General features: G+C 36.2%; 1 protein-coding gene across 5 annotated transcripts in view; it reads left to right on the top strand.

Annotated features, from left to right (window-relative positions):
- Positions 1–24,062, top strand: part of OSBPL9 (oxysterol binding protein like 9) — a 154,254-nt gene that overhangs the window by 116,606 nt on the left and 13,586 nt on the right. For 4 of the 5 annotated variants that reach the window (XM_060089787.1, XM_060089789.1, XM_060089791.1 and 1 more), the window contains 6 exons: positions 5,364–5,402; positions 8,977–9,067; positions 10,595–10,702; positions 13,952–14,111; positions 20,039–20,151; positions 20,281–20,399. In XM_060089787.1, the coding sequence (XP_059945770.1) occupies positions 5,364–5,402; positions 8,977–9,067; positions 10,595–10,702; positions 13,952–14,111; positions 20,039–20,151; positions 20,281–20,399 (630 nt within the window). The remainder of the gene's footprint in view (positions 1–5,363; positions 5,403–8,976; positions 9,068–10,594; positions 10,703–13,951; positions 14,112–20,038; positions 20,152–20,280; positions 20,400–24,062) is intronic. The other variant, XM_060089788.1, reaches the window with a different exon arrangement.

Here is a 24,062-nt window from a genome sequence, read left to right on the forward strand (position 1 = left end):
GACCAGCGCTCCGTGGCAGGTGGGATCTTCCTGGACCGGGGCACGAACCCATGTCCCCTGCATTGGCAGGCGGACTCTCAACCACTGTGCCACCAGGGAAGCCCTGTTTTCATTTTTTGACCATTATGAATAATGCTGTTGTGAACACTTGCATGTGATGTTTTTGTGCAGGGATGCATGTTTTCATTTCTCTTAAGTGTATACCTAGGAGTGGAGTTACTGGGTAACATGGTAACTCTATGTTTAACTTTTTGAAAAACTGCTAAACTACTTTTCAAAGCAGCTGCACATAATATTTCCACTCATAATGTGTAAGGGTTCTTTTTTTTTAACATCTTTATTGGAGTATAATTGCTTTACAATGTTGTGTTAGTTTCTGCTGTATAACGAACTGAATCAGCTATACGTATACATATATCCCCACATCCCCTCCCTCTTGCGTCTCCCTCCCTCCCACCCTCCCTATCCCACCCCTCTAGGTGGTCACAAAGCACCGAGCTGATCTCCCTGTGCTATGCGGTTGCTTCCCACTAGCTACCTGTTTAACGTTTGGTAGTGTATATACATCCATGCCACTCTCTCCCTTCGTCCCAGCTTCCCCTTCCCCCTGCCTGCGCCCTCAAGTCCATCCTCTACGTCTTGTGTAAGGGTTCTATTTGCCCCACATCCTCACCAGCATTTGTGATTGTCTTTTTGATTATAGCCATTCTAGTGGTTTTCATTTGCATTTCTTCTGGAGAAATGTCTATTCCCATTCTTTGCCCTTATTTTTTAATTTTATTTATTTTTAAGTCTTTATTGAATTTGTCACAACATTGCCTCTGCTTCATGCCTTGGCCTCCTGGCCGCAGGGCAAGTAGGATCTCAGCTCCCCGACCAGGGATCGCACCCACACCCCGACACTGGAAGGCAAAGTCCCAACCACTGGACCGCCAGGGAAGTGCCATGCCCATTTTTCTAGTTGGGGTTTTTAATCTTATTATTGAGTTGTAGGAGTGATTTTATATATTCTGGATACAAGCCGTATCAGATATATGACTTGCAGATTTTTCTTCAAGTCTGTGGGTTGTCTTTTTACTTTCTTGATAGTGTCCTGAGAAGCATGCATATTTTAAATTTTGATGAAATCCAGTTTATCAGTCTTCTAGTGCTTTTGCCTTTGGTGGCTTTCCTGAGAAATCATTGCCTAATCCTAAACAACAAAGATTTATTCCTGTATTTTCTTTCAAGAGTTTTGTAGTTTTTGCTCTTACATTTAATTCAATGTATGGTCCACTTTGAGTTAATCTTTGTGGTGTGAGGTATGGATCCAGGTTCATTTTTTGGCATGTGGTTATCCAGTTGTCCCAGTCCCGTTTGTTGAATCTCATCAAACTTGAATTAGAAATTTTCTTTCATCACCATAGCATATTTATTTTTTATTTCCTGTGATAAGTACATGTATAGGTCCATAATTAAGAGAGCTTTCATTAGACTACATTGCCATATTAGAAAGATAGGAATATATTTCATGTATCTTATTGGTAGACATGGTTTTAAAATACCGAAGTCTATAATTCTGGTCAAAAGTCTTCTCAAATTATGTTGTACTGATGTTTTTGTTACTATCATATTTCCAGATCTCAGTCATGCTTGTTTGTTCAAAGAAGAGAGAATAGCCATTGCATTAAGGAATGAGGGACTTATAACCAGATAAACATATGTTATAATCTAAGTGGGAAGTAGCATTCTTTCTTTGTTTAATTGACATAATTCAAATTGAAATCAGTTGTATCTCTGGTTTTAGTAGTACTTGAGATTTAGCTTTAGCTGACCCTGATAAAAGGCAACTTGCGGTTTACTTAAAAAACAAAAACAATAAAAAGTTTTGAAAAGAAAGATGGAGGGAGGGAGGATGAGTGTAATACGCCTTTTAAAATAAGAGAACAAAATTCCTGAAGTTCATGATGGGAATGGATTGGTAGTAAGGCATTTAATAGTGTGGGTTTGTCTAGATTTGACTCTGCCTTAAAAGATAAACCACAACAGTAACAAAAATAATAAACTCTGACTTAAAATACCCTGTAGATAGCATGTATTATTAATTGAGAATATTTTATGGGAAAAATTGTCAGATATTTAAGTTTATTTTTTCTTCCAGTTTTATTGAGACATAATAGACAGCACTGTGTAAGTTTAAAGTGTATAATGATTTGACTTACTACATCATGAAATGATTATCACAGTAGGTTTAGTGAACATCCATTATGTCATATAAATACAAAATCAAAGAAATAGAAAAAAAATTTTTTGTCCTGTGATGAGAACTCTTAGGATTTACTCTCTGAACCACTTTCATATATAACATACAGCAGTGTTCATTATATGTATCATGTTGTACATCACATCCCTAGTACTTACTTATCTTAAAACTGGATATTTAAGTTTATTTTAAATTATACCAGAAGTAGAAGTGGTGGTTTTCTTAGATAATGTACTGTATCCATAATGTATTGCTATATAACAAACCAACCTCAACTAAGTGTCTTAAAATAGCAGCGGTCATTTATTTTGCTCACAAATCTGCAATTTGGTTAGGCCTCATGACTTATTTCTGTTTCATGCAGTGCCACCTGTGGTGACTTGATTGCAAGGGCAGGGGTGTATGTGTTGAGATGGGGGGGCCAAAGGATCCACTTTCAAGATGGCTCACTCACATGCCTGGGAAGTTGAGCTGGGAACCTAGGTGCTCCTCCGTATAGTTCTCTTTCCAGCTGCTTGGCCTTTCTCACAGTGTGGTGGTTGGGCTTCAAGAAAACAAGGTAGAAATTTGTGGCATTTCCATGACCTGGTCTCAGAAGTCACACATAGTCACTTCTGCTATGTTTATTGGTTAGGGACAGTTACAGAGTTTCAAGGATAGGGGCCATGAACTCTACCTCTTGTTGGGACCATTTTTGGAAAATTTAATCTACCACATGTATTTCTTTCCACTTATTGCCACTTACATATATTTCTTTCTAAGAAATTCTTTGGAAAAGTCAATTTTAGAAATTAGAAATTTAGAAATTAATGGGGAAAACTAAAAGTAAATTAAAATATCATCTGAACAAGAAACTTTAAAATTTCTCTTTCTGTGTAGTTCTCAAGATTTTATTTTCAATTGTGTCTATTAAAAATTACTGAAACTTTGGATATTGTAAATATATAGTTAATTCAGTTGTGCAAATCCCAACATGAATTATGGACTTATCAAAATGCTTGTATTCTCAAGGATATGCAAAGGATATGCACTGTGTTGGCAGTTTGCAAGACCACCCCTAGGTTTGGTGATTTGCTTGGAAGGCACAGCTTGTAGTTGTACTTACAGCTATGATTTATCACAGCAAAGGATCCAAAGTAAAACCAGCAAAGGAAAAAGGCACATGGGGCAAAATCCAGAGGAAACTAAGGCCCAAGCTTCCAAGAATCTTCTCCCAATGGGATCATACAGGGTGTGCTTAATTCCTCCAGCAACAGATTGTGACAGCACTTGTGAAATGTCTACCAGGGAAGCTCATTAGAGACTCAACACCTAAGGTTTTTTATTGGGCTTTTTGTCATGTAAGCACTGTTTACCTAGCACTTACCAAGCAAGAGTCCAGATTTCCAAAAGGAAAGCTGGTCTTCAGCATAAACCATTTTGTTTGCTTATTAAACAGATTAGGTGCAGTGAGCTGCCCTTATGATAGTGAGGTGGTGGGAACCCGCCTAAAATCCAAGTTCCCAGACACCAAGCCAACGGCCAACTTTGTAGGCAGGCTTTTCTGAGGATAGCTATTTCAGGCCTACTGTGTTAATTCTTAAAAAAAAAAAAAATCTCCAAATCTTTAAATTGCTCTTGGTTGTCCCTTCAATCTGTAGATTTCTGAGTAAACTCTGTAGTTAAAGAAAGAAAAAGTTATGTATAAATGATATATAACTTGGCTGTAAACCAAGACCAAATACTGGTTTCTATTAAAACTTGAAAACTTCTTGATAGTATGGAGTTAAAACTTTAAACAGTTTTAAGTTAAATATATTGTCTGTGTAATACTAATAGATAGATTATAGTTACAGGAACAAATATGTTTGGTAACTTTCCACCACCTTCTTCCTTAAGTACATCCTTGGAGAAGGGAGGCAAGGCAAAATATCAATAGCATATTAGTTAAGACCTTGAATTCTGGAACTAGACTATATGTATTGGACTAGACACTGTAGACTAGACTAGACACTCTCTCTGTCTCAGTTTTCTCATCTGTCCAGGGAGATAATAATAATACCTACTTTATAGAGTTGTCGGTGGAACAAGTGAATTAATAATATACAGGCAGGCCTTGCTTTATTGCATTTTGCAGATGCTATCTTTTACAGATTGAAGGTTTGTGGCAACCTTGTGTCAAGCAAGTCTATTGGCGCCATTTTTGCAACATTATTTGCTCACTTTGTGGGTTTGTCACATTTTGGTAATTCTTGCAATATTTCAAACTTTTTCACTATTACTGTATTTGTTATGACGATCTGTGAGCAGTGATCTTTGATATTACTACTACAGCTCACTGAAGGCTCAGATGATGTTTAGCACTTTTTGGCAATAAAGTATTTTTAAATTACATACATTGTTTTTTAAGACAGTGCTGCTGCGCACTTAATAGGCTACAGTATAATGTAAATATAACTTTTATATGCACTGGGAAACCAAAAAAATTGTGTGACTTGCTTTATTGCGGTATTTGCTTTATTGTGGTGGACTGGCCAAAGCCCGCTATATCTCCGAGGTATGCCTGTATGTAAAATACCTGCCAGGTAGTAAGCGTTAGCCCCTGTATCATCATTCTGTGGATATGGTGATTACGGTTACTGAAACAAAAATCAGACCATCTATTTAGAAAAGTATTGATATACTTCTGGAGCCAGCATCCAGAATATGGGAAATTATGTCTATCCTGAGTTTTTAAGGGTATATGATTGTCATACCTTTGCAGTACGGTAAGAGTTTGGCGGTTGTGGAGAGTTGGCGTAATTTACTGTAAAGTTAAACCCAGAAATATTCAGGATTGTTAATCCTAAATTAATATATCTGCTTTCAATCATGGATACCAATGTGACTACAAAGTTCAATAGGATATTTCTACAAAGAATTTAATTAAATGCCTGTATAGAAAAAGTTGCTATGCTCTTGGTTAGAATTATGTTTGGCTAGGAATGGACCAGTGAAATTACTATCTTAGTGGAAGCAGAGTAGTAGTTTTCTAACGTTGTTGCTTACCCAGTAAAATAAGTTTTCTTACTAGGGAAGAAAGTACACAAGGTGTTACTTAAATGAAAGAATGAAGTTAATATTTTTAACGTTTCTCCTTAAGGACCAGTGTAATGCGGAGAAGCACGCAGATGGAATTATAGTAAGTTTAATCTAATCTTTGTTCCCCTTTACTTCTGCAGAGCATTTTAACCAGTTATGTCAGGAGAAGCCTGAATTTATACTCATTTTTCAACACAAATTCCTCTTTTTACCTACTCACTGTTCTTTGTTTGTTGACTCTTGCAATTTTCTTTGAGCTCTTAAAGTTGGCCATCTTTCAGCAATCATTTGGAGAGGAAATGTCGATCTTAAACTTTTGTTGAGTCTTGATTCTTATTGAATCACCTTGCATGTGTTAACTTAAAGGGTTAATCGTGGTATAAAAATGCAGCTTTTATGACTAAATAAGGCATAACTCACAATGCTACATTTCTTGTCTAACTTGTTTTTTTCTAATGAAAGCAGAAGGGGAGGGGTACAGTACTGAAACATCTTAATTTAACTATATGGTTATAGGTTTCTATTAATTTCTTATCTTTATTTTTAGATTTTGTGTATTGTGTTAACTGTCATTGCTACTGTGGTGTATACTGCTTTTTTGTAGGAACAAGTTGCAACATGAATTCTTCCACTTATAGCCATTTTCTATTCTTTCCTCCCCTTGGGTTTTACTCTTCCCTTACATTCAACTTACCCACCAAAAAGAAAAGAAAATTTTATTGGAAATAAAAGTTAGAATTTGAAGGTTTGCAGTTTAAGCTCCCCTGGTTTTGTGGTAGATGTGTGACTTGTGTTCAGACTGTATTTCTGAAGAAGGAGGCAACCTCTTTTTTTTTTGTCTGAGGCTTTACAAATGCCAGCTTATCTGAGATCTGGAAACTCATTTTGTAAATCTTTTTTTTTTTTTTTTCATTTTGTAAATCTTGAAAACCATCTTATGATTATATTTGAAAGGATGAGCATGTTATGTTTATATTTGGTTTAAAATGAAAAATAAGTTAAATATCTATGTTTACATATTTCTTAAGAAAACAGAGTAAGAGAAACATTTTTAAAATTTGAATTAAACACATTGGAATTTTTGTTTTTCTTCACAGTGTGAGTTCATAGTTTGAGCCATGGTGATTTAATACAATTATGTGATAAAATTACAATATAATATAATATCTCTTCTGAGATACCAATTAAGATTATAAGCGTCATGGAAAAAGACTGTGTATGTTGTCTAGCATTTCATGGTTCCCAAAGACCCTAAGGAAAATTAATGATGGCAGTTATTTTTATCTCTTTTCTCTCAAAGCAAATCAGTTACTTTTTATTATGTTAAGCAATAGTTTTATAAAGCATACTAAAAATGTTTGATCATTTGTAGTTAAAAACATCTAGATAGTTTATACTGATAGAAAACCTAAACCTGTAGAAAACAAACATATTTGAATCATTTGATCCGGGACTATAGCATTTTTCCTTAAGAGTTTTTATTTTTTAAAAAAGGCACTATTCATGGTTTAGGCCTTGGACCCAGACAGCTAAGACCTAGCCCTGCCACTTACTATCTGTGACCTTAGGCAAGTTACTTAACCTTTGAGTCTTTGTTTCCTCATCTATAAAGAAAAGTGACTTCTATCTCAGAGGATTGTTGTAAGATAGTATGCACATAGTACTCAGTAAATGTTAGCTATACATACATATATGTATATATAATTGTATTTTATATTGTATTGCATGAATTTTATTAATTTTACAACAGATTAGGGTTTAGGATTGTCATTTGTTTGCACTTCTCAAGCTCTGCATATTCGTTTTTAAAGCAAGGTGTAGAATGTTATTTGACATTTTTTAGCCTGAGGTTGGTCGACCACGGACAGTAGTTGTATTTTCTATTAACAACAGCAACAAAAGAAAAAGTCTAAAAGTGTTTTGTGGGATTGACAAACCTAATATTAGGCTTCTGAAAAACAGAAGATTGCATTCAAAAGATTGAATTCTCGTCCCTTTTTCCAAAGTTATTTTATTTCTTGGTCTCTTTAGTAATTTTTTCTTATATGATAGGTTGGGGATAAGGAGGTGGGATATTCTCATTCTTATGGCTCAAAGTATTAAAGGTGGGATTTTGCCTTTGTAAAGCACTTGGAGCCCTTTAGAGAAAAATCACTATGTAAAAATAAGGAATTTATTTTAAGAACAGCTCCAGGATTGTTGAGACACTTGTTTAGGTATTATGGCCCAGCCTGGTATCTGAAAATAGAATCCTAATGTAATAACCAGAAAGCCCTTAGAGACCACAGCATTCAGACATTTCTTCATTTTATACACTGGGAAAGTGAGGCCCACAGCAGATGAGACTTGGCAAGTCACTGGTAGAGCAAGGGTTCTAGGAATTAAAATTCTAAGTCTCTGTTTCTGTGCTTTTCATAATGCTCCAGAACCTCCCCCACTTCACTTTACTAGGCTTTTGATTATTAATGATTGTTTTCAGAGCTTCTTCTTTGTGTCCTTTATTTTCTAGGACTAGAATATTTATGGTATGTAGACTGTTGTGACAAGAATCAGCATTCTTATGTTCAAATCAATTTAAGAGATCTGATTTAGTGATTTTTACATATTGATATTTATGCAGAGAGGGGATATAAGAAAAAATAACTTAGGCATTAAATAAGAATGCTATAAAAACTTTCCTATTATCTCAGTTTCCATTGTTATGTGCTTTTAAATTTTTACAAATGCTTTTGGGGCTCATCAATAAAGTATTTCTTTTCTAATTCTGTTTCAGTATTTTCTGTTACAAGCTCTACCTAATACATGTTTGAAGTTTAGTTTTCCAGATCAAGGAAAGCTAAAAAATTTAAAGTTTTATTTCTTGGGTTTTATCTAGTATAGTCTTCTAAGTGGTGGTTTCAAACTTTACTTTGGCAAAGGCCTTGGTTTAAAATCTCCCCCTCCTCCAAATAAAAAAATACCAGTAAGCTTTGGAGTCTTATTTTTAAAATGCCATCATGCTGGCAAAATAGTGTCTTGGCTTGGAGTCAGAAGAACCTAGACTTTTTTTTTTTCCTCTCTAAAATTGTAACTACATGTTTGAGTATTTTTTTTTCCTTCTAAATCCTCAAAAAGAAAAGACGTCCAATTAGAAGATACATTTCTTTGCCTTTAGTGACTGTAAAACTACGTGCCTATATGGTGCAGTACACATTGATAGAAGGTGGCAGTGGTATGGGATGTAAACATAAGATTGTAGTGGTACAGATACATTAGCTAGTCATAGGCATAGTGCTTATTAATACCACAGCAGGAGAGAGCATTTCTCCATCTTTGATATTTGTGGTGAATTAAAATTTGAGAATCACTGAGTTGAATCAAGAGGTTATTATTTCGGCTTCCTGAAACCATTCTACAACTCTTTCCAAGTGTTTTCATGTATTTTTACCTTTCTATATGTCAGAGATTCATTCATTCTCCCTCCTTACAATGCTTCTTTAAATAATCTTATAAGAAACTCTTAGACTTCCATATAGTAAAGTTGTTTTATTTCCTCTTTGCAATTTGACCAACATGTCTGTACAGCTACCCTCAGGACTTTGCTGTCAGAAGTGTGGGCTTTTCATACATTTGGGAGGGTCAATGCTGGAAGGGTATTTAATTAAAAATAACTATACTCTGCTTCTTTATCTCAGAGTACTATTAATCCTGTAGATGCAATATATCAACCTAGTCCCTTGGAACCTGTGATCAACACAATGCCTTCCCAGACTGTCTTACCTCCAGGTATAGTATAATATTTGGAAAAATGTTTCACAGGTACATTGGTGACAAAAAACTTAATTTTTTATGGCAGTTGTAGTAATCTTGAAGGGTTTTTTTGGGGGGGGGTTGTTTTTTGTTTTTTAATAAGTAAAAGAAATCTCACACACAAAATACAGCCAAAAATGAACTGGAAAAATATGATAATATTTTGGTATTGGGGCTTTTTTAGTACAGTTAAAGGGCTTTTGGTTTTCAAAGTGAGATGGAAGACAAACATGGTTTACTTGGATTATTTGCTAGGACAGAATCCTATGACCCAGGATTCATGGCTACCAAGGAAAACTTAATATACCTTGATCACCTTGAAAGTAATCCAGGAATGTTCTATTTTGTCATATTCTTTATAACTCTGAATAATACAAATGGTTTCTTCATGGTGGACTTAATGAGAAAGGGAGGAATGAAATTTGTGATGACTACTGATTAGATAGACGTGTATTTTTAGGGATAGAGTAATAAATATATATTTTTTTAACTGGCAGAGGAGGGCTTAAGGCCAACAACCACTGATTCCTTTTACCTTTTTGCATCCAACATTTCAGTGTTTTCACTGATGACATAAGTCGGAAATTTTACTGGAAAAAAGAAAATCTTTAAAAAAATAATTATTGGGGCTTCCCTGGTGGCGCAGTGGTTGAGAGTCCGCCTGCCGATGCAGGGGACACGGGTTCGTGCCCCGATCCCGGAAGATCCCACATGCCGCGGAGCGGCTGGGCCCGCGAGCCATGGCCGCGGAGCCTGTGTGTCCGGAGCCTGTGCTCTGCAACGGGAGAGGCCACAGCAGTGAGAGGCCCGCATACAGCAAAAAATAAAAATAAAAAAAAAAAATAAAAATTATTAAGTATGTGAGATATTCTTATGAATTTTTACTCCTTAGGAGATTGAGCTTAATATCTCTCACGAGACTAAAGAGGAAGTACTGTGCCCCATTTTAGATTTTACAAGTGGTTTGATCCTCGGGGGGAAACAGTTTATCATCCGAAGCATTTGCTGGTTTTACAGAGTACTTGTACTGAGGTAATAGCTTATCTTGACTAGTCTCTTGATATCCTGCCTAGTGTCTTAGTACTAGGTAGCATATCATCATTGAGTTTAAAGGGGATTGGGGGTCAGAAAGGAGTAGTAGCATGGAACTTGACTTAATAGAATATAGTCTCAAAAATTACTGATCTTCAGGATATTGCAGTTAAAGAGTTGTGTTTGCTACCAAATGTAAAATAGATAGCTAGTAGGAAGCAGCCGCATAGCACAGGGAGATCAGCTCAGTGCTTTGTGACCGCCTAGAGGGGTGGGATAAGGAGGGTGGGAGGGAGACGCAAGAGGGAAGAGATATGGGGATATGTGTATATGTATAGCTGATTCACTTTGTTGTAAAGCAGAAACTAACACACCATTGTAAAGCAATTATGCTCCAATAAAGATGTTAAAAAAAAGAAGAGTTGTGTTTGGCTTTTTCTCTAACTTATTTCACATGTTCAAATCTCCTAGAGCCTGCTCAGTTGTGTAAGTCAGAGCAGCGTCCATCTTCTCTACCAGTTGGACCTGTATTAGCTACTACCTTGGGACATCATCAGACTCCAACGCCAAATAGTACAGGTACAGATTTGTATAATTCCTTTACTTCTCATAACTGCCCATTAACATTCAAGATTTGTGTTTGATTACTGATGGGAAAAAGATTGAAGAAAGGTTATATATTTTGTATTGGAGATACCTTAGCCCTATCATTACAGTTCCATACATGGAGTGGTTAACTTTGTGATTGAACCAGAAGTTTAGTAATAATTATAATTTAAATGAAATAAAATACTACAGAGTTTTGTGTATTTGTTTACCTTAAGACTTACTTTGAAGCTCTGTATTGGCTTTTTTTAAAAATTTGCTCGAGTTAGATTTATATACTTTCTTACTGTAAAGGAATCAGATAATACAGAAGTATGAGAACAAAAGCAGCTGTAAGCCTTCTTTACTCTTTGTCATTTATACACGTATGTACCTACATACCTATATTGTGTATTTTTTTTTTTTGCAATTCGCGGGCCTCTCACTGTTGTGGCCTCTCCCGTTGCGGAGCACAGGCTCCGGATGCGCAGGCTCAGCAGCCATGGCTCACGGGCCCAGCCGCTCCGCGGCATGTGGGATCTTCCCGGACCTGGGCACGAACCCGTGTCCCCTGCATCGGCAGGCGGACTCTCAACCACTGCGCCACCAGGGAAGCCCTGTGTATTTTTATTGTTGTTTTTTTCCCTGACCTAAATGAGATCTTGTGGTTCTGTGACTTTCCCTTTTCATTTAACTAAGAACATTTAGAGAGCTTTCTGTGTTCCTACACTTAGGTATACAACATTCTTTCTACAGCTGCTCAAGTGGCTATTACCTGTTTTTCTGCTGATGGACATTTATTTAGGTTGATTCCAAAATTTTCCTATTATAAGCAGTATTTCAGGGAATATCCTTGTACAGCACCTTTTGGCACATATGAATTTTTTAAGGATAGATTTATCGGTCACATTTTTGCCAATTTTATAAGCAAAAAAAGGATACTTGATTTTAGTTTGCATTTTCTTAATTTGTTTAGATTTATGGTCTTTATTTTTTCTCTAATTCACAGGGATGCTATTAATGTTAGTATAGATTTATTTCTTGTTTTAAAACTAATTAGGTTGATGTTGAGTTATCAGTTGCACCAAATTCAAGGGAGCATTTGGTGCTTTTGTCCCTGTTATATCTGGATGCCAAAACCAAAACCACTCTTGAGGATGTGGGAGATAAGCCCCTGCTGTTGCTCCACAGATTCTTTCCTGGGTGGGACTTTTCCTGTGTAATAATGAAAAGTTACCCTGTGATTTTTAGCTAGTTTGAAATTTGAGTTAGTAAAGATGCTGATGTTATTACTTTGGTTTTTAAGATTTAACAGCCTGAGCAGATGTCTCCTTATTTTGAAAAAAAGCAAGCAACAACAGCTCTCTTACTTGAAGCTCTTGGGAAAATGCTGATAAGCAGTTTGAGTAATGCAGTTGAAATGTTTGCCTGCCTTTTTTATGTATTTCATTACACTGTGTCATTTTAAAAACAGTATCTGTATTTTCTGTTGTTTTTTTATAAGGAGGAATTATGTCAGAATTCTGAAACAGACAAAATTTTCCATTCAGAAATATACAAAACCTAGTCAGTTACAGACTTTGAAAAAGTTAGCAGTATTCTTTATGCACATTAATTTTAGGATCATTAATTAGTTATAAATAATTTAGGATAAATTATTTCAGAAGACGGCATTTTAAAAATATAACATTTTAGAGTAGGTGGATTCAAAAAATTTTTTTAAATTAGTGTGTGGTTTGTGTCGTGTTTGATTTTTCAACCTAATTTCTTCATCTTTCTTTCCTTTATCTCTCTCACTAATACATAAAAGAAAGAAAGGAACAACTGAAAAAAGAAATAATACTGTTTTCTCTTGTAAGGAAAACTCAGTTCTTTTGTTTGCAACTCCCATTCCAACTCATTTTCTTCTTGGATACATTTTCAGTTTTGTGTGGTTGCCTGGACTATTTGCTTGTTACTTAATCATTTGTAATTCCTGGTCTTTTCCTTTCTTTCTTTCTCTCTCGTTTTTTTCCCCCATTATTTCAATAAGAGAAATTTATTTATTTCCCATCTTATGGCTGCTATGGGGCAGGGCGGCGGTAGGGTAAGAATTTAAAGTTATTTGCTAAGATGAACTATCTTTGGAATTCCCACAATAAGCCTTGCCTATTTAGGCAGCAAACTTTCAGTGTCATGTTTTAAAAATATCTTTGTGAACATGGCAACTAAATGTGGCAGGTGGATGTGCTCTCTCAACTATTGAACCATAGACAGACACTGGAATGGGACACTAAAAATCCATGGATGGCTCTGGATTCATTTTTACTGCTGCTATTCTCATTTCCTTCTAGAACTGTGGCCTTGGCTTTTATATTGCCAGCAGTGACTTAATTAATTTTAATCTCCACCAGACATCTGTAGCAGTTTGGCATAAATTGCCTGAGAGCCCTTAGATATCTGCTCAATAAGTACTTGTTAAATTACTTTCAGTACTTCACTGTTCTGTTTGATACTGTTATTGTTACTTTTTATTACTAGACTCTGAACCAGATGGTTATCACAGAGATTCTTTCTCTGGATCTCCATTAGTTTCTGTTTCCTTAATTAGACTGTTTAGGAATAGAAAGATGTTCCTCCTGGTTCTTTGCTTTTCCATGTGCTTCCTATGGTAGCCCTCTCTTTTCCTCTGCCCCTGGGCTCTGGGCAACCTGACTTAAACTGGGGTAGAAAAGAGGTGAGGAGTTTGAATGGTAACTGTTCCCAGCTTTTGGGTTTGCACATGATTGCCAAAACATACTGACTAATATGAATGTGATATCCCGAACAAAATTTTAACATTCATGTGGTTTTTGATATTCTTTCCACTTTGTATTCTTGTTGGCTCACTGCTGCATTTTTAAGGTATCTGGATCTATAGTATAAAATAAGAGCTCTGGCTTCCCGTTGGTACTGGTATCTACTATGGGACTTCTAATACCTTAACTCACACAGTGTGATTATAGTCAAAAGAACTCCCTTCCTAATTACAGGTGAGGACATAGTATTTTTTCATTTATTTAAAAGGCTATGTCCCATTCTATAATGTGATTTGCCTTTTTCTTTGTCTAGTTTAAATGTTGATTTCTTTACAGATAGTCTAGGGACTTCTACCAACTTAACTCTTTTTTGATTTTAGAAAGGTCTGCTTTGATACCATCTCCCTAATTTCTTCCCTTCTATTACCAACACTGTCCCCTAATTAAAAACGTTTTAACTTCCTAGGCAGTGGGCACTCACCACCTAGTAGCAGTCTAACTTCTCCAAGCCATGTCAACTTGTCTCCAAACACAGTCCCAGAGTTCTCTTATTCTAGCAGTGAAGATGAATTCTATGATGCGGATGAATTCCATCAGAGTGGCTCATCCCCAAAGCACTTAATAGAGTAAGTAGACAAACTAACTATGTATTGAAATGACTCCTGATTTTTAAAAATGTAATTTGATTTTGAGAGTGGTGTTAATGACAGACTCCTTTATAAATTATTATTTGGAAAAAGTGAAAAAGACAGCTTATTTTTAATTGGCTTATTGAGCAAAGCTAGTTCTGTGAGAATAGTGATTTTACTACTGATTTAATTCAAATGGTATAATTTTGCATCAGTTGTGGTAACATGCCAGTATTGTTCATTAACTCTGGGCCTTATAGAAACAACATTAGGAGAGGGTCAAATGAAAGTGAGTAAGCTAGGAAGTATTACTCACATAAGAGGAGGTTACCGTTACTTGTTCTGTATAGAGTAGAGATATTTGGGTGCCTATAAGCCAGGCACTGTTACTAGGTGGAGGAATGATACAGAGGTGAATAAAGAGCCAGTCCCTGCCCTCAGGGAACTTACAGTCTATTGGGGGAAAAACAAACTTATATAATCCAGTGGGAAATATGCTATGTAAGAATAAGCACAGAAAGAATGGGAACATTTTGAAGTCCTGAGAAGTCAAGAAAGGATTCACAGAGGAGGGAGGGGATGTGATCCATGGTGAGATGTGGATGAGTAGGGAGAGAAGGGACATGAGGGTGAGAAGAGGAAGGGGAAATGGAAAGTGTTGTTCTCATGAGATGGAACCCTAATAAGAAAGGCCTGGAGGCAATGGGAGCTTGGTTTCTTTGAGGAGCTGTAAGCTGCTGAGCATGGCTGAGTGCGGCTGTAGCATAAGTTGTGGGGAGTGGTTAAGAAGATACAGAAGAGATTGACAAGGGCCAGGTCGTGAAAGAGTCCTTTTAGCGTTTTATGAATTTTGAACATTTTCTCACAAGTGATGGCAGCTGCTGGTCAGGTCTGCATTTTAGAAAAATAGATATGCCTGAATTGTGTAGAATCGAATGCAGTGGGGATGCATTACATGTAGGAAGACCAGGCAAAACTGGGTAGAAACTTGAGAAATGTTGATAACCCAAGCTAAGGTCATAGCATAGGAATGGAGGGAAGCACATGGACTCCAGAGATACTAAGTAGGCAGATTTTGGCAGATATTGATGATAGGTTTTCTCTCATTAGGAAATATTTGACCTATTTTACACTGTTAAATCAAAGCTAGGTATGTTCCATTGTACAGAAAAGACCTTTACATGTAAAGTCACTTACATGATAGCCAATAAGCAAAGTACTTTTTAGCCCTACTGGTACATAGGTTGCTGTGGTTAGACTTTGGATTCTGGAATCTTAGAAAAGAATAGGTTCTAAATCTGTTTTGCTTTTAAGGTGTGTGATCTTGGTCAAGTTATTTAACCTATGACATCCTCAGTTTCCTTGTTTGTAAAATGAGGATAATAATAGTTTCAACTACAAGGGGTCATTGTGAACATTTAAATGAGAATAATGTCAAGTGCTTACTATGATGTCTGGCATGTATAATAAGTGCACAGTAAGTGATAGCTATTATAGAAAGCAAATTAACATTTATTTGCTTTAATGTTCTTATATTTGTTGTAGATGTAGTTGGCTTACTTTTTGTTGGGTATTTTTTCCAAGTCTCCTGCCATCTCAGGAGTCGGTGCTAGTGTTACAGCTTGGGGTTTGCTTTGAAATACAGTACAAATTTGGAAATGATTATATGTGAATTTGCAAGCTAAGTACTATCAGCCAAACTTAGACTTTGAACCTTGTTTTCTTTTAGTAAGAAATATTTTGTGGCACTCCATTTCTCTCGCTCTCTTTTTCTTTTTTTAGAGATAACAGTTATTTTTTAATTGGGGTATAATTGCTTTACAATGCTGTGTTAGTTTCTGCTGTACAACAAAGTGAATCAGCTACATGTATACACATATCCCCTCCCTCTTGGACCTCCCTCCCTCCACCGGGCCCCCATCCCACCGTCTAGGTCACTGCAGAGCACTGAGCTGATCTCACTGGGCTATACAGCAGGTTCCCACTAGCTATCTGTTTTATACACATGGTAGTGTATATATGTCAGTCCCAATCTCCCAGTTCATCCCACCCTCCCTTCCCCCACATGTCCACATGTCCATTCTCTGTGTCTGCATCTCTACTCCTGCCCTACAAATAGGTTCATCTATACCATTTTTCTAGATTCCACATATATGTGTTAATATATGATATTTGTTTTTCAATTTCTGACTGACTTTTCTCTGTATGACAGACTCTAGGTCCATCCACATCTCCGCAAATGACCCAATTTCATTCCTTTTATGGCTGAGTAATATTCCATTGTATGTATGTACCACATCTTCTTTATCCATTCATCTGTCAATGGACATTTAGGTTGCTTCCATGTTCTGGCTGTTGTAAATAGTGCTTCAGTGAACATTGGGGTGCATGTGTCTTTTTGAATTATGGTTTTCTCAGGATATATGCCCAGTAGTGGGATTGCTGGGAGAACAGTATGGAGGTTCCTTAAAAAACTAAAAATAGAACTACCATATGACCCAGCACTCCAGTTCTCTTAAGTGTGCACATGAACTTAGAAATACAGTATCATATATAATTGCACTGTAACTATTCAGAATCTCAGAATTTATAAGGAAAATGATATTAATTCAGGAAGTTTTGTTACATAGTAGATCAAATTCAGATTTTGAATGCTGGAAAAGTAAAATATATGGGATTAGGTAAATACATACTGTTAGGACATGAGACTTTACTTAAGGAAGAGAGATTTGAGCCCACAGTTCAAGAAGGCTAGTGTAGCAGAAAGAGTTTGGTTTAGCATGTTGGTTTCTTAATGTTTGTATGTAGGGAAATAAACTATTACAAGACCCTTATTAGCAGTTTGCCAATAGAAATTTCACTTTAATTTTTAAAATATTTTTTATGATAGTGGGGTTAAAAGAAAATAAGCATTTGGAAGAAAATTCCAAAGTAAAGGTTATTATTTATTTTTGAAGTGTTAAATCATTGTTTTCTTTAAACAGAATTAAGGACAGTCTCAATCATTAGCTATTAATCGAAACAAAGTACAATTGAATATCAAGATGGATCATCTGTCCTCTAGAAGCCTATAACTATATTCAGTAAAAGCTTGATAATAATGTGGTAAGCCTCCTTATTACATCACAGATAGTCAATCTCTGGCCCCAGTTTTAGGGGTTCTCCTGAAATTTTTCTGAAATAGATAAATTTTAAATGCTTACCTGTTGTACCTGTAATAGGCATATCTACAAAATTACCTGCAGGCTCATAGGCTTTTCTTTTTTCTCCTTGTAAGCTTCCTTCTCTATGCTCTCCCAGTACCCATCCTGTAACAAATACACAGTTTATGAACCTCCTATTTGAAGGAATCCAGAGTTAAATTCTTTGTCCAGCTCGCCCACTCAGGCTTCCTTTTCTCCTTCAATTTCATTCTTTCCTTTTATGCCCTAATCTAGATTCCCAAACTAGTAGGGACTACAGATGTTTTATTTGGCCAGCACAGTGTGTATTGGTTTTTTTGTTTTAAAATTCTTATTTTAATTGGAGTATAGTTGATTAACAATGTTGTGATAGTTTCAGGTGTACAGCAAAGTGATTCAGATATACATTTTCCCATTAAATGGAACTTTAAATCCCTTCAAATTGAGTATGCTAGTGCCAGGCCTCTATTGTTTTATAATCTGGCCCTATTCACATATTTTTGCTCTCTGCCTGGCCTCTGTAGGCATTGAGCTTGTGTGCCACCTGCTGGTCATCAGCTGCTACCACTAGTTTTCTAGCTCTCAGGTCAAGTTTCTGTCTACGGTTTCTCTCCCTGACAGAAGAGAATTTGAAAACTTAAGTCCTTTCACTGTTCAGTTTCTAAAGACCTGTAGTAATGATAACTTCTGTGTGAACTATGTTACTGGGTTTTGCACATTTATAAACTAGATGAAAGTGCATATGGGAAAGAACTTGTGCTCTGGAGCCAGACGTATACTTGAAATGGCTCCACTACTTACCAGTTGTCTGACCTCTGTCCAGTCATTGAACCTCTGAGCCTCTGTGTATGATGAGAATAATCATGTCTCCCTTTCAGGGTTAGATTGTTATGAAGATGAACATATACAATGTTTGGCACATACAAGGTACTCAATAAGATTTTGGATTCTGTTGTTATAATTAAGTTCAGAGCTGTACCTTTTTCGGTTTAGTTTATTTATGATCTTATGATTTAAGTCTGTGCAAGTTAGCCCATTGCAGATAAACCTTTCCTGTATGCGTGTCATTTTTGTCAGTGTTGCTCTTGTTTTGTAACTATAGTCTTTAAATCCTTTGTCCTGAACGAGGTAAATTATGAAATGGCTAAATGAGAATTTATCCCATTTTTTTCCATTTTGAGCTTTATTGAACATTTCACTTGGCCCAGACATGGTTTCTAACCTGAGTGAGGAAGAAAAGCACAGCATAAATTCATCTCTGACATTTGGAATCTAAAATAAGATACATGTTTTAAAGAATCTGAGGTTTTTAGATCAATTGATTTAAAAGATTGATTCTATTTTGATGATGTATCAAAGAGCCACAAAACTTTTTGAAGATAATTTTTATGCAGCTCTTTTATTTAATGATCATTTGATTTCTCTTATCTAGTTCTTTTACTCATATTTTCCATTGGCTTTCAAAACTGGTGAGGTAGACATTAGTTACAGTACCTTGTGATGTACGCTACTAAATTATCAAAGTAGCAATATTTAGTTACCTAAGGATTTTTGAAAAATAGATCAAAAGAAGGCAAGTAACCAGGACAAACTATGTTTAAATTAGAATACATATGTTCTAATATTCTAATGTTCTAACATAGGCAGAGCACAGAAGACTTTTAGGATAATGAAACTATTCTCTGCAATACTACAGTGGACGATATATTACATTTGTCAAAATCCATTGAATGTACAAGACCAAGAGTGAACCCTACTGTAAACTATGGACTTTGAGTGATAATGGCATGTCACGTAGGTTCATCAACTGTTACACATGTACTACTCGCGTGCAGGATGTTGATAGTGGGGAGGTTGTGCGTATGGAAATTCTGTACTTTCTGCTCAGTTTTGCTCTGAACCTAAAACTACTCTTAAAAAAATCAAGCTTATTATTAAATAAGAAATCAAAAGAAGGTAGGTAATCAGGGCAAACTATGTTTAAATTAGAATATATAATGTGTTTTGCACCTATAAATTTGCAATAAAAGACTTTTATGTGTGTACCATTTTATAAATAATATCTGCAGTATGAGAAATTTGGTTTCTATTTTTACCCTTAATAAGTAAACTTTGACCATTCTTTTGTTAATGTACAAATACTAGCCCTAGGTAAGTTATGATCATAGCTGTAATAATAAAATAGAGGAATCTTTCTTTAGACCCTGTTAATCAGCTCATAATACCACTTACCATAAATTTACTTGTAAAAAGTAATATGCTTTTTTATTTTTTAATTTCAAATATAATTTTCTAATGACTGGGAAAGGTATTATTACCAGTGTGGGCTTTTATCAAAGGATCTCAAAAATATAGACATCTTTCTGAGGCTAATTAATAGACTTACCAGTTTTGAGATTCTGGAAATGGTTGCCAAGAATTATGACATACCTACATTTATGCAAAGTAACAAAATTGGAAAATGAACTCAAGTTTTAAACTTACACGCAGAGGCAAAACCTTACCAATTTTTCATGGCCTTTCAACATGGCTTGGCTGAGCGTACACCATGCAGAAAACATGAGCCTGATGGGGAGAGAGTTGGAAAGCATGTATGTGTGTATGTATGTAACCAGCTAACTTTAAGGGTCTAGTTAGTTTCTGTCAGCTATCTCCATATATTGGTTTTAAATAGATTGGTATCTTACTATGATTTTAAATTGCTTTTTTAAAAAGCTTAAGAAGGCGATTAATTTTTTTTAGTTCCTCTGGATCTGCCTCAGTCTTGACACACAGCAGCTCAGGAAATAGTCTAAAGCGCCCAGATACCACGGAATCACTTAATTCTTCCATGTCCAATGGAACAAGTGATGCTGGTAAGCAGCCTTGGAGAGTTTACCTTTTTTTTCTTAAAAATATTTGTTTGAAAAAAAATGTATAATACTTGGTAACAGCACAGATTGGCCCAGTTTAACACCAGTCTAAGAAGATCTGTTTTATTTTAGACCTTTTCGATTCACATGATGATAGAGATGATGACGGGGAGGCAGGGTCGGTGGAAGAGCACAAGAGTGTTATCATGCATCTGTTGTCACAGGTTAGGCTTGGAATGGATCTTACTAAGGTAAGAATCAAATTTGGTATTTGCTGTTAGTCTTAATGTGTATATGTAGATCCTCAGTGATCGTATGGTGAGTGTGTCTGCAAATGTAGTATAATGACATAACTTCTGTTTATACTTTTGTCTTGTTATGAATTAATACATATGTACCTGAGTTAACTGAAAATTTTTATAAATGGATGAAATAAGTAAACCTAGGATAATTTCATAGAGATGGTACATATGGATTGTATAGATTATGATTTGGATTTTATTGGGGGCAAGCATGGAATAGTATTGGGCTTGGTTAGTAGTCTGAACAAAACCTAAAGCAGTGTAGTGTGCATGGAATCAAAATGAGCAGAGTTCTGATCTCGGGGTTAGAGGACCTGTGCTTACATCCTACTTCAGCTGTTACCAAACTGTGTGAGCTTGAGCAAGTCCCTTTCTCTATGATCTTTGGGTTTCTCATATACAAAATGGACATACAGTGACCTACTTTACAGGGTTGTTGTAAGGAATGGAACAGGTAGTGAGTGGAAAACTGTATGACACATGTTGAGCCATATAATTATTGTGGTTCTGGATTTGAATTTGAATTTAAACCTGGCACTCTAAACAGAATACCTGATTGATGTAGGAGACTGGTGTATAGGTGCCTGCATATGTCCCCGCCCCTGTGCTAAAAGCCTCATCCTTTTACCTAATTCTCACCACAGCACTACAAAGTTAGGTGTTATTGTTAACACCATTTTATAGATGAGGAAACTAAAGCTCATAGAGGTTAAGTAACTTGGCTAAGTCTTATTTAAGCGGCAGAACTGAGATTCTTATCTGGTTGTAGATTTCAAAATCTGTAAACTAATCCATAATACTTTCTAGTAAGTGTCTATAATAAAAATTTTTACCCCAAATCTAAATGAAAACGGAAAATTTGTGCAACAAACATACTTGCTGGGAAAGTTCTAGGTAAGAGAATATTTGCAGGAGATTGTCCTCAGAATTTTTTCAGTGATCATTAGATTGATTGTATAATTGCTGGAGCAGAATTGTAACTTCACATTTGAAAGATGATACAGCTTAATTTTAGATGTTGACATTTATAATATATTTCTTTTCTACATCTTCTACCTTGGTTGGTTTTGGTCTTCAGTAATAGAAGACCCACCTAACAGTATCTTGAATAATGCTATGTTTATTATCTCATGTAATGAGAAGTCCAGAGTAGAGTATTTCCAGGATTGACTAATTCGTAGTGGGTCAACAATGTGAGAAAGGACCTAGGTTCCTTCAGTCTCTCTGCTCTGCCATCCTTAGCATGCTGACATTCACACTCAGACCTGTCTTCTCATCATTGCAAAATGACTGCTGCACTTCCAGTTATCACATCCTTATGCAAATATGTCAAAGAGGCAGGAAATAATTTCTTTTCATGAATTTTGTTGTTGTAATAGGGAGAACATATAACAACAGTGGCCCATCAAACTGCCAATTGAATCTCATTGGCCAGAACTAGGCAGGTGTGCACGCCTAAACCAGGTGTGATTACCTAAATCACTGGTAAAGGAGGTTAAATGATTGGCTTAGATTAATCCACATTGACCCCTTGAGATCTGGGAGGGCCCTGTGTCTCTCATGGCAGCCTATAGCCTGAACCTGAACTGAATGAAAGTTCTGTTAGTAGAGGTGTACATAGGCAACCAAAAGTGTGTGCCACAATCAAGTGTGTAATTTTGGCCTCGCATAATTTCCTCTGCCAGGTAGTCCAGGTTTGGGTTTGGAGCCACTAAAAGTTTAATTTTTGCCAAATTAGCTATTTTAGAAATCTTTATTGGCATAAATGGCTATGCTTGCCAGCAGATTCTGAAATCTTGATTCCCTTGTACATTCCGAAGTATTATTACAGTAATACCTTAAATTTGTATCTCATTTTCCTATTTATAAAAATACTTTCTCACTTCAAATATTTTCTATAAAGAGTTATTTTCCAAATACATTGTAGTGTTTGGAAATACTATAAAGTCACATCCCGCTTACCTCATTTGGTCTTCAAAACAATCCTAAGGGGCTTCCCTGGTGGTGCAGTGGTTGAGAGTCCGCCTGCCGATGCAGGGGACACTGGTTTGTGCCCGGGTCTGGGAAGATCCCACATGCCGCGGAGCGGCTGGGCCCGTGAGCCATGGCTGCTGAGCCTGCGTGTCCGGAGCCTGTGCTCCGCAACGGGAGAGGCCACAACAGTGAGAGTCCGCATACAGCAAAAAATAAAAATTAAAAAAAATAAGATTTAAGCAAGGCATATAATTATCCTCCTTTTACAGAAACTTGCAGAGGTTGAATTAATTTTCCAGGGCTTCCTCACACCTAAGAAGTGACAAAATAAGTACTTGAACCCAGGTTTAAGACAGCCTAACCCAGCTCACTTTTATCAGTGTTCCAGTGGCTTGACATAATGGCATGCATCAGTATAGTGCTAAAAACACTGAAGAAGATGTGTTGAATGAGAGTTCTTAAGAAAACTTTTAAGTAGGGAGGGAAAAAAATTTTTTTTGATTACACATCAAATCAAATTTATGGTTTTTGGCCATTTCTTTTTCAAATTGCCTGTTCAGTTCTTTTGTTCATTATTCTACTGGCAATAGTAATCTTCTTCTTGTTGATTTGCAAGAGCTGTTTATACTTTAAGATACTTAGTTCTGTCTTGTTCTTCAGCAGTCTTACTTAGTGATTTAGAATCTCTGTGTTCTCCAAGAGTGGTAGGAAATTGTACCAAGCTTACTTGCCAATCTAAGCATATGTATATTATGAACATACATGTTCTGTGGAACATTTAAACTCTGGAGCCTGATAATAAACATTTTAAATGTTAGAACCACAGTTTTTCTTTTCAAGCTTGTGTTCTGTCATTCCTCTTTATATACGCAGCAATACTGGTCCACTGGTCAGTCTCTGTCACACTCATTTTCTGCCCCCCCACCAATCTCCATGTCTTGTTCTTCTGTTTTTCCCTCTGTCTCTTATAGCCTACTCTCTAAGGCTTTTCTTTAGCACCCCACCTCAATAAGTTGTTTCCAAACTGCCCTCATTCTGGTTCCCCAAATAGAACATGATCTTTGCCTCTCCTCAATTTCCATGGTACCTTGAGCATCTCTTGTATGATATTTATCACATTCTACCTAAAATTTAAATGCTGGTATTATTCTCTCATACTTAACCTTTGCTGCCTCCATAGCATTTACCACACGATCTTAAATATAGCAGATATACAGTAATTACTACATTTAAAGGAATTTTTACTTACTATGATACGCTACTTCCATAATGAATAATGTCTAATCTGATACACATTTCAAAAACTATTCCTTCATTCCTTTTTTAATTGGTTAATCCTAATCTATCTTATCCTTTTTCTTTATTTTCCAATTTCTTCTTTACTTTCTCCTCTGCCACATTCCCAGCCCCTCAGCATTTTTCTTCATGGGCTCAGCCCCATGATGAAGAAGTTTGTTGAATCCCATCTTTATTCTCTTCTTCATTTTGTTTATTCCTTCAGTTACTTATTTAAGTTTTTCTTACTTTGGGGATAGTAACTGAAGATGCAAGTAGAAATAAGTATGGCCCTTGCATTCTAGGAGCTCATTGTTCATTTGCAGACACAGACCCATAAGCAAATAAGTTCCCTAGTGCACC

The sequence above is a fragment of the Mesoplodon densirostris genome, chromosome 2, assembly GCF_025265405.1.
Source record: "Mesoplodon densirostris isolate mMesDen1 chromosome 2, mMesDen1 primary haplotype, whole genome shotgun sequence".
Classification (NCBI taxonomy): Eukaryota; Metazoa; Chordata; class Mammalia; order Artiodactyla; family Ziphiidae; genus Mesoplodon; species Mesoplodon densirostris.